Here is a 12,078-nt window from a genome sequence, read left to right on the forward strand (position 1 = left end):
TGAAGGGGAGGTTTGCCTTTAAGATAACTTTTAGTATGTCATAGAATGGCCAATTCTAAGCAACTTTTCTACTGGCCTTCATTTTTTCACCTTTATAGTTTTTGAATTATTTGCCTTTTTCTTTTGAATCTTTCCAGCTTTCAAATAGAGGTCACTGACCCCATCTAAAAACAAATGCTCTGTAAGGCTACAAATGTATTGTTACTTTTTATTCAAGCCTTTCCATATATCCACATATAAATATACAGAAAAGGAATCTTCTTTCCACAATATTTTACTGTAAGTTAAAGACAAATTAAGAGATAACACATATTGTTTTTACTTGCGCTGACACTAATTTCCATTTAACATCTTTAATGATGGGAATTAGGGAATCTCTAGCTCATTGTGTATGTGTGTGTCTATATATATATATTGATGCGTTTTTTTTTGAGCGGACTATGTTATTGTTGTAAACCAGCACACAGGCATTGGACTATTTGCCGTGTGCACCAGCTACACAGTATATATATATATATAATACACAAGAGCCATGAATATCTTGTAAATTATATCCTTATAAACGGTGAGTTCTGATGTCATCAGTTATAAACAGTGAGTTCTGATGTCATTTCTGTCACATGACTCACTGAAATTTGTGTATTATAATAAATAAAGTACCCCCAGTTGTAAAATATAAGGATATTAGAAGTTACCTCGGAGTTCCATGACCTGTATAAAAACACTCAGCCTTCAGCCTCACATACCTCCCAACTGTCCCTTTTTTGGAGGGACAGTCCCTCTTTTGACAGCTCAACCCACAGTCCCTCATTTGTACTGGAAAGTCCCTCTTTTCTCTGCACTGAACAGCCAGAAAAAGAAACAAAGTTTCTCACTTAATTGGCTTTTAGCAGAGAGCCCAGAACAGCTAACAGGTGCAAATAAGATACTTTGTAACAATTTTGAGACACAAAAACACAGTTTAGATGAGGAGAAATATTTTCAAAATTTCATAACCTGCCAAATTTTGTAAAACAAACATGGTAATTAGGGGGTGTGGCCACAGAAAGGGGTGTGGTCAAAAAATTGCTGCGCTACGTGCGGGAAATTTTTTTTTGTCCCTCTTTTTACTTCCAAAATGTTGGGAGGTATGGCCTCGTACTTTTATATGGTCATGAAACTCCTTGGTAACTTGTAATATCCTTATATTTTACAATAGGGGCTACTTTATTCACTATATATATAGCGCACTCCAATTTCATGATTCCGTGCTCGGCCATTCATAGGAATATGACCAACTGCACAGGAGACATAAGAAGGAAACAGCGACACTGATTGGATCACTTATAAGGGGTACAGGTGTCACCTGATGAAGGGGAAGAGCCACCAAAACATAGTGTCATTGTTTGGGAAAAACTGAAAGTGATGGGGTCGTACCCCTTATATGTAACCCGGATAGTACCAATGTTTCCTTACATTAACTCATTCTCTGCCAGGGTGCTGATGGGTAGGTAAGTGGTCTATGTGAAGGATGGGAGATACAGTAACACAGGGGTCGGCTATGATTTGGTCTGAGACCTTATTATTTCTGTCCTTTGAGCTCCAGGATCTCAGAATTCCCATTGGGATCTCAGAATTCTCCGTATTCTCTCATCGCCCCTTTTTCTGGAAGAAAACAGAGAAGTGACATGTCAGTTGGTGATTGGTGGAAATCTACAGAGACCCACAGCAGGACCTGCAATTCATATATAATACAGTATGGCAGCTCCAACATGCAGGACTTCTAATCAGTAATTATGTTAATTAATTATTAATAGGGAAGAAGTGAGAGAAGAAGAGCAGAATTATTTTAGAAATTTTTGGAACCTATAGGAAATACAAGGATACATCTTATTTAAAGCCATGGGAATTAGGGATGCACAGAATCCAGGATTCGGTTTGGGATTCGGCCAGGATTCTGCCTTTTTCAGCAGGATTTGGATTCGGCCGAATCCTTCTGCCCGGCCAAACCCAATCCGAATCCTAATACATATGCAAATTAGGGGCGGGACAGAAATCACATGACTTTTTGTCACAAAACAAGGAAGTAAAACATTTTTTCCCTTCCCACCCCTAATTTGCATATGCAAATTAGGATTCGGTTTGGTATTCGGCCAAATCTTTCACGAAGGATTCGGGGGTTCGGACGAATGCAAAATAGTGGATTTGGTGCATCCCTAATGGGAATCCCTGACATAATTTTATGGGGAGGGGCTTAATATGTACTGTGCAGGGAATATGCAGGGGAGGGGCTTAATATGTAGTCTGGCCTGGCTTTCCCCCTAGGCTGCATGGTCCTAGCGCCTGCCCACCTTCACACACATCTCCCCAGCAAGCATGTGCATGTGCTGGAGCGCTGGGGAGCAGCGGGCCCCCAGTGTTTCTTGCCACAAATCCAGGCTTGTATGTACTGTGCAGGAGATATGCATGGGAGGAGCTTAATATGTTCTGTATAGGGGATATGCAGGGGTGGAGCTTAATGTGTACTGTGCAGGCGAAATTAAGGGGTGGAGCATAATGCATACTCACTGTGTAGGGGATATGCAGGGGTGGAGCTTAATATGTATTGTACAGGGGATATGCAGGGGAGGAGTCATATGTGTAACACTCTGCTTGCAGTACTATAGATGCAGAGGACTGACAGTATGTGAAATTAAGCTCTGCAGGGGAGGATACCAATGTACAGTGCTCTGCAAACAACACAAAATTAGGGTTAGGGCCCTACTGTGTAATGCTTTCCAGGTGACAAATAATGTAAAGTTCTGCCAGGGGAGGAGCCTAATAAGTAAGGCTGTACAGACATAATATAAAGCTATGAGGGGAGAAGCTTCACTAGTAAAGCTACAGACAGTACAAAATATGAAACTATGCAGGGAAGAGTCATAATGTGAAATGCTCTGCAGGCAGTAAATAATATCAAGCGCAACTAGGGGAGGAGCCTAATAAGTAAGGCTGTGCAGACAGTGACTAATACAAAGCTCTGCAGGGGAGGAGCCTGTTGAGTAATGCTCTGCAGACAGTCCTTACTATAAAGCTATGAAAAGTCGTCAGTGAAGTTGATGAGCGCAGGACCCCGAGGCCAAATCTTACTGAGCTTTCTGTGCACCGTCCGGGCTCGCCGAGCTTTCTTTGCGTCTCGGATGTGGCAGTGGTAAATCTCGTTGCTTTTGACGCTGCTCAGCGTGGAGGAGATACGGTGACTGCCATCTTCCTTCTCCTCCAGTACCGTGATGGTGGAGTTCTCGCTTATTTCTTCCTCCCTGCGGTTGTACCAAGTCACTATGGGCACCTTGTACCAACCTGCGGAATAACAACGCGCCACCGTAACGTTGTCTTCTGTCGCCATAACAACGGGCGGCTCCTCCTCCTCTGTAGAATCCAAAGGGAAGAGCATCACTACTTGCCTATCTGTGGCCAAAATAAAAGCACTAAAGCACGTTTATTCTCTTGAACTCCTAAATTTCTTCCTTTATATTGACACTTACTGCACTGCAGTAAAGAGAGGCCTTAACAGAATTCAGGTTTAGATTCATACCGTACTGTCTAAGGGAATCAATATGGCACCTCCTCCTCCCATATGTATAAATACAAATATACAGAGAAGGAATGTTCTGGGCACACAATAAGCTATACCCTCATACTGTACTGTCTAAGGGAATCAATATGGCACCTCCTCCTCCCATATGTATAAATACAAATATACAGACAAGGAATGTTCTGGGCACACAATAAGCTATACCCTCATACTGTACTGTCTAAGGGAATCAATATGGCACCTCCTCCTCCCATATGTATAAATACAAATATACAGAGAAGGAATGTTCTGGGCACACAATAAGCTATACCCTCATACTGTACTGTCTAAGGGAATCAATATGGCACCTCCTCCTCCCATATGTATAAATACAAATATACAGAGAAGGAATGTTCTGGGCACACAATAAGCTATACCCTCATACTGTACTGTCTAAGGGAATCAATATGGCACCTCCTCCCATATGTATAAATACAAATATAAAGAGAAGGAATGTTCTGGGGTCACATGAAAGAAGCAGTGATTAGTCCCCACCTTGTATGAGCACTTTGAGTTTAATCTCCCCTTTGCCGTGGGGGCCGATGGCTCTGCAGGTATAGAGACCCTCATCCTGGTAGTCCACCCGGTGCATATAGAGGGTCAGGACCCCATCGCTGACCTCTTCTTTATCCACAGAGACGCGTTCCTGGTAATTGTAACTCTGGTCCTCCAGCGCCGCGTGGTTATCATGGAAGCTGTAGACCACCTGGGGCTCCTTGAACTCAAACGTCTGCTGGATGTAGGCATAGACATCCTCCACCTCGATCTCCTCAATGATGTCCTCTCGGAGCCAGATGAAGCTCATGTCCTGCGTCCCCTCGATGAAGGAGAACTCACAGGGGAGGGTGGCATTCTGGAAGCGCGGCACTTTCACCTCGGTGTAGCTGGGCTTGGGCAACACGTAGTCACCCTCTGGGGTAAATGACACAAATAACACAATGTAATGTGGACGTAAGGAGACAATGTGCTATGATGTTCCTCCTGCAGGACTGGACCTTCCTCCTATAAAGTTCTCATGAACCTTCCTACCAATCCATGGGGGAAATGTCATAAATAGTATCACGTTTGCGACTTGTCTAGTAACCCATAGCAACCAATCAGGAGGCAGCATTTACTGGTCAGCTCTTTGAATACGCACAGCTCATTGGTTGCTATGGGTTACGAGATTTTGGGTGAATTTAAAGGGATAGTGTACACCTAAAAATATCACATAAAGTAGGACTTGTGTTGAAAATGCATTCTGCCTCTTCATTTATAAAATTGTCTACAAAAATCAATACAAAAAGTAAAATCCCAGAAATGAATATTGCATAATATATAGGTGGGATCACAAAAAAAACCAATGTCAAATAAGAGAAAACTTAAAATGAGGGGATGTAAAATTGAGGTTGTGTTTTCATATGTTTTCATATTCTTATTAAAGTTTTGTCACTCCTCCCCCTCCCATTACAAAACATACAATTTGTTCAGATTTGAACCATTATGAGAACAAAGTCCCATTAAACACAACAACTGAGATCCACTTACTCACCAGCCTGGTAGAGAATGAGCCCCAGCAGCCAAACTGCAGTCACAATCTTCATCATCACCATGGAGACTTGGGATCTATCTGTAATGACATCATGATTTCATACAAAAACACCCAGTTTTATTGGCTCTGCATTTACTACATCACTTCCTTCTGATGTGACATCATTTCTCTTTACTTTTTGTTCATGTGACATCACTTCCTCTGCCCCCACCATATTAATATATTTTGTAACCTTTGATTTGACTGAAACTTACAACCTGAATTGTTACCTTTGATTTTAAAACAAAACTCCCCTGGGTAAGTACTGGGGGAGATTGGATTCACTTACCCAGGGGGAGGTTCCTGTCTGACCATGGGAAAGAGAACAGCCCAGGAGCAGGAAGTACAGAGAATCAGAGCTCTGTACCTGGGTAAGTACTGGGGGAGATTGGATTCACTTACCCAGGGGGAGGTTCCTGTCTGACCATGGGAAAGAGAACAGCCCAGGAGCAGGAAGTACAGAGAATCAGAGCTCTGTACCTGGGTAAGTACTGGGGGAGATTGGATTCACTTACCCAGGGGGAGGTTCCTGTCTGACCATGGGAAAGAGAACAGCCCATGAGCAGGAAGTACAGAGAATCAGAGCTCTGTACCTGGGTAAGTACTGGGGGAGATTGGATTCACTTACCCAGGGGGAGGTTCCTGTCTGACCATGGGAAAGAGAACAGCCCAGGAGCAGGAAGTACAGAGAATCAGAGCTCTGTACCTGGGTAAGTACTGGGGGAGATTGGATTCACTTACCCAGGGGGAGGTTCCTGTCTGACCATGGGAAAGAGAACAGCCCAGGAGCAGGAAGTATAGAGAATCAGAGCTCTGTACCCGGGTAAGTACTGGGGGAGATTGGATTCACTTACCCAGGGGGAGGTTCTTGTCTGACCATGGGAAAGAGAACAGCCCAGGAGCAGGAAGTACAGAGAATCAGAGCTCTGTACCTGGGTAAGTACTGGGGGAGATTGGATTCACTTACCCAGGGGGAGGTTCCTGTCTGACCATGGGAAAGAGAACAGCCCATGAGCAGGAAGTACAGAGAATCAGAGCTCTGTACCTGGGTAAGTACTGGGGGAGATCAGATTCACTTACCCAGGGGGAGGTTCCTGTCTGACCATGGGAAAGAGAACAGCCCAGGAGCAGGAAGTACAGAGAATCAGAGCTCTGTACCTGGGTAAGTACTGGGGGAGATTGGATTCACTTACCCAGGGGGAGGTTCCTGTCTGACCATGGGAAAGAGAACAGCCCATGAGCAGGAAGTACAGAGAATCAGAGCTCTGTACCTGGGTAAGTACTGGGGGAGATCAGATTCACTTACCCAGGGGGAGGTTCCTGTCTGACCATGGGAAAGAGAACAGCCCAGGAGCAGGAAGTACAGAGAATCAGAGCTCTGTACCTGGGTAAGTACTGGGGGAGATTGGATTCACTTACCCAGGGGGAGGTTCCTGTCTGACCATGGGAAAGAGAACAGCCCAGGAGCAGAGAATCAGAGTTCTGTAGTAATTGGGGTAAGATTGGATTCAGATATATTGTAAAGGTTCCTGCCTCGATCAGGGTAGATCTTATCTCTTCTGTTCCTTATATATGTTGCTAACAGGCTACTTCAGTAAATAGACAGCCATTGAATTATCTGGCACCCATGTTTACATTTGATCACTTAATGTATTTTCTTTTTTCCTTGCTTGAAGTTTGTTTATGAGAAGAATTCTATTTCCCTGGTCTTATTTCCCTTGAACTAAAAGCACTTGCAGGCCGGGGAGAGTAACTAGACATGGGTATCGAGCTACAAACAATATCGGTTCTGAACAGAACTTTTAAGCAGGTTATTGATTTTCTATGAGACAAGACTAATTTATAATGTGCAGGACCCGTTATCCAGAAACCCCAGAAAAGCACCACAGGCATTGCCCACAGAACCCCATTTAAACTGGCAGTTCCTCAAGTTTATGGATTTGACATTATTTCTGGAATATTGAGAATGTACTGGTCTCCATATTTGGGGCAAAACCATCAGTTTTTAAACATCCCTGTCTGTTCCTTATTATGTCTTCTAACGCCTGTCCCTTTATCTCCTGTCCCCTTGTTCTTCTATTGCATCCGTCCTGTTTATTATTACACTGTCCATCCCCTGGGGCCACTCACTGTTTATGTACCTCTTTGGGGTTTATTTTAGGCACAATTGTTACTGGTGGGAAACAGGGATCCCCCATTTATATCCTTCACTTGGAATTAAGCCCTGCTGAGCCCTCTATAGACTAATAATTAAATAAAGATCAGTAATAATAATCATAATAATAATAATAATAATAAAATAGGTGGGGACTGACGTGTGAAGTATCTTTAAAGGGAAAGTTAACCTTTATAGTAACTGTTTTATATTCAGTAGAAATAAGGGAAGGTTTCTACCTGAGATTTGGATTCCAGTGTCCCCTTCCCTCTGGGTCAGTCTATTCTTATGGCCGGGACTCTCTCAGTCTGTTGCTCAGGATCCAACAGTCTCAACAGTTTTCTGCCTCTGGGTCTGACACTCTCTCTGGGTTCCCCAATTAGCTTGTTCCTTGGGTTCAGTCTGTTCTCTCTGGGTCTGATGCTCAGTAGGTCCGTTCCTTGGTTCTGCCCCCCAGTTCTGTGAGAGTGAAACAGATTCTGCCTCTCTCGGAGCTGATTACTGTCCCTCAGGGACTGGCCCATCTGCTGATAATTACACCTATTCCTTGTGTACCTGATTCTAGGGGTCCCTGGGGCCCAATGTGCGCAGGAATCAGCCAATTAGATTGTGACACGCTCAGCTACAGAGGAGAGAGACCTGTCACTCATTCTGACACTGCAGAACCTCATGTTGTATATGAGGGAGAGAGAGGGGGACTGTCAGTCTCTAACCAATCCCAGTGGTGTAAAGAACTACAACTCCCAGCATTCTTAGCCAACATTGTGTTTTGAAAGTCAGAGGTGCCTCCTACAGCTTTTAGACCTTATTGTAACAAATACCAATGCCAGGGCCAAGGAGTTTTGTCATGAAGACCCAGAAATATTGGGAATGGAACAGGGATGGATTTCAGGGAGGGTGGGACACTTTATTACCAAGTATTTTCCATTGGTTCCACTTAATTTAATTATCCCAAATTACTTTCCACTGCTGCCCCCCCCCCCAGCTCAGGTAAGTGCTTAATAGTGGGGCAATTTCCGGCCTGACAAATCCCCCTGAGACCCAAATGGATAAAACCTGGTGCCTGTAGCTTGTCAGTCTTTCCTCTCTAGACTTTTCCATGTTGCTTATTAATGGGGGGGAGCTAGTTCTCTCTGCAGAATAAGGGGTAACGGGTTTAGTGTTGCTATTGGTTGTGAATCATTAATTATAAAAAACAGAATTATTAACCAGAGCTTATATTTAGAATTTGTAACCTGTATTTCAAGGGAAACTGCACAGGTGCCTGAATACATGTGAATAATACTGGGCCTGGCAGTGATGATGGGTCAGTTCTGAGCTTTAACTGCAAAGAGAGTGAATTTGTGTTAAGTTCCTTTCTAGTTTTATGAATAAGTCATGTGACCTATAATATCTCCCTCTTTCCAGTCTAGTAGCGGAGTTGAACATTGATTGGAGGGGAGAGGAGGGAGTCAGGGAGACCAGTTAGTAGGAGATTGCAATAGTCTAAATGGGAAAGGATAAGGGCATGGATTGTGTTTTGGCTGTTCTTTGGGAAAGGAAGGGGCAGATCTTGACTTTATTGTGAAGGAAAAAGTGACAGGTATAGGCAGTAGTATTAATATGATTAGGGAAGGAGAGAGACTGACCCCCAGGCAGGGTTAACAGGGTTAATGGACATCAAACAATGGTGAAATGAAGAGATGGACTAGGTTTGGGTGGGAAGACCATGAGCTTGAGGTGGAGTTGGTTGATCCAGGAGGAGATAACTGGGAGGCTGTTGCCATTTGGGTCTGAATGTCAGAGGTGAGTGAAGGGACCAGGGAGAAAGTACAGAACCCCGGGGAACCCCCACATTCAGCTGAACAGGGGGAGAGGGTTTGTTGGGAGAAGTAACAGAGAAGCCTGTGATTAGAATGTAGGAAGAGAACCAGGGAGCAGCTCAATCCCAGACACCAAGTGAATGGAGAATTTGCATTAGAGCAGAATGGGCAGCAGCACAGGCCGAGGGTTTTCGTTTGGGGAGACTAATGGTGACTGGACACAAACACACTAATGTTAAATATTTGAAGGGGAGCGATCCGAAAGCGGAGACGTGAGCAAACTGCCTGTCAGGTGTGACCGCTAGATCCGCTCTGGCCGCGGCAAACAACAATCCAGGGAATAGGGGTTGCGGACACCACCGATTGACATCAACACGTGCGAACCAAGTTAATATAAAACAAATCCATCTTTATTGAACGTATTAAAAATAGCGGGCAGGGGAAACAGGCTTCTGATGAAGTGACCTTGTCGTCACGAAACGCGTGGGTGCCAGCCAATTCAATGGCTGTCTATTTACTGTTTTATATTAACTTGGTTCGCACGTGTTGATGTCAATCGGTGGTGTCCGCAACCCCTATTCCCTGGACTAATGTTAAATATAACAGATTCTCCTCTGCTGTAATAAAGAAACCCCATCTTTTATACAAGGAAGTCTGACCAAGACTTATCATGTGTCAACTGAGATTTAACGTGGGCCCTGAAAACCCAGGTAATTTGGGGTCCAGACAGACCCCCACAGGCACAAACTAAATCATAGGTCCATGTTAATTGACACCATCGCCTCTGGCATTTGCCAAGATATTTAGAATTATTCCATTTCTGGCACCAGCAAGTCATCGGGAGACCAAACTGCTGACACTTAGCGGATTTCCTCCTGTCAGTCCATAGATTTATCTCTGTCATATTATATTTTAGGTTCTGCCTCTGGCCCCTGCTGCAACACCAACATGGACAATACTAGGCATACAGGCAGGAGACAGGGGGGGGAGAGACACGGGGGTAATAGAGAGACAGGAGAGAATGAGAGAGACAGGAGGGTATGAGCGAGACAGGGGGTAAGAGAGACATGGGGGGTAATAGAGAGACAGGAGAGAATGAGAGAGACAGGAGGGTATGAGCGAGACAGGGGGTAAGAGAGACAGGGGGTAAGAGAGAGTCAGGGGATAAGAGAGAGACAGGGGGTAAGAGAGACAGAGGGTAAGAGAGAGTCAGGGGGTAAGAGAGAGACAGGGGGTAATAGAGACAGGAGGGGAAGAAAGAAACGGGGAGTAAGAGAGACGGGGTAAGAGAGAGACAGAAGGATAAGAGAGAGACAGGGTTTAAGAAAGAGACAGGAGGGGAAGAGAAACAAGGGGGGTAAGAGAGAGACAGAGGGGTAAGAGAGACAGGGCGTACGAGAGAGACAGGGGACAGTTAGACAGACAGGATGGGTGTGAGACAGGCCAGTTGGAATAATGAGGGGAAAGTAAGAGCGGGTAGAGAGGAATTGAATATACTGTATGAGTAAATGTTGGAGTGAGGACTGGGGAGCTCTGGTTTAGTACAGGTGAGGGCATGGGATTTGGGGCAAGTTGTAAGTGGAGAGAAGTTACCCTGGGATAGGGGTGTGAGAATTCCTCCAGGGAAGGGGATAGTGGGAAGGACAGCGCTGGGGCAATAGAGGGGCAATAGAGGGGCGAGGGGGTATAATTAGCAGCCGTCACAATTGGGTTATATTGTAGGTATTTCCCAGGGAATCAGGAGAATCACAGAAGGAGGAGAGGTTGGAACTAAGGGAATTACATAGAGCAAATATATCTACAGTTTGAGGGTTATGATTCAGAATTTTAGAGCTGAGGGTAAAGCACAACATTAATTAACCTCTTCCCTCCTGAAATATACTGAGCAGAAATTAACCTTTTCCTTTTTTGTAGCTACTAAGGTTCAGCGCAGAACAATTAACCACTTCCTTGCTGACACCTCCTCCCACTTTCCACTTGTGCGGTTCTTGTTTAGCTTCTTGTAGGAAAGGGACCCGACTCCACATGTCACAAATCTGCCTTATTAATGGCAAACAATCAATCAATCTTAAAGGGGTTGTTCACCTTAACTGTTAGTAGGACGTAGAGAGGGATATTCTGAGACAATATACAATTGTACAATCATTTCTTATTATATATGGTTTTTGAGGGTTTTTTTTATTCAGCAGCTCTCCAGTTTGTAATTTCAGCCATATGGTTGCTAGGGTCCAAATTCCCCTAGCAACCATGCATTGATTTGAATAAGAGACTGGAATATGAATAGGAGAGAGTCTGAATAGAAAGATGAGTAATACAAAGTAGCAATAACGATATATTTGTAGCCTTACAGAGCAGTTGTTTATAATATGGGGTCAGTGACCCCCATTTGAAAGCTGGAAAGAGTCAGAAGAAAAAGGCAAATAATTCAAAAACTATAAAAGAGAAATAAGCCATTTACTGTTTATTAAATCAGTTTTGTAGTTTCCACACGATTCAGTTCTGCTTCACTTGGGTTTGAGGCCGGAGAAGCCTTTTAATAAGGACAGTTTGGATCAGACGTTAGTTGAGCAATTGTCCTTGTTGAGATGATTTCATTTCATTCTGGGTTGGATTGGGTTTCATGTTTGCTCAGTACAACATTACTGTCAATTTTTAACTAAGCAGAACCTTCTTATAGAACAAGACTCGCAAGAAAACAGGTTCTTCAGCAATAACTGATTTTAATTCCTGTAATAAAGATTCTGAGGGAAGTTTCAGCAACACAAACTAACGAGTGACGAGTTACAACTTCAAAGGCTCCTCGTTTGTTGCAGGTTTTATAGGGAACTTGCTGACTTTAATGATTACTGAGAAGTCCCAGACTTGGAGAATTCCTATTGGTCCATGTATTGATGTGAATAAGAGACTGGAATATGAATAGGAGAGACCTGAATAGAAAGATGAGGAATAAAAAGTAACA

General features: G+C 43.8%; 1 protein-coding gene across 1 annotated transcript; it reads right to left on the reverse strand.

Moving 5' to 3' along the window:
* Positions 1 to 1,155: 1,155 nt before the first annotated feature.
* Positions 1,156 to 7,844, reverse strand: LOC108707795 (CD276 antigen homolog). The gene is made up of 5 exons (XM_018245780.2): positions 7,557 to 7,844; positions 5,124 to 5,201; positions 4,088 to 4,504; positions 3,109 to 3,387; positions 1,156 to 1,644 (listed from the first exon to the last, which is right to left on the reverse strand). Exons 2-5 carry the CDS (start codon positions 5,182 to 5,184, stop codon positions 1,610 to 1,612), a joined length of 792 nt encoding a protein of 263 aa, XP_018101269.1. The 5' UTR covers positions 5,185 to 5,201; positions 7,557 to 7,844; the 3' UTR covers positions 1,156 to 1,609.
* Positions 7,845 to 12,078: the final 4,234 nt, after the last annotated feature.

Source organism: Xenopus laevis, chromosome 2L, assembly GCF_017654675.1.
Source record: "Xenopus laevis strain J_2021 chromosome 2L, Xenopus_laevis_v10.1, whole genome shotgun sequence".
NCBI classification, from domain to species: domain Eukaryota; kingdom Metazoa; phylum Chordata; class Amphibia; order Anura; family Pipidae; genus Xenopus; species Xenopus laevis.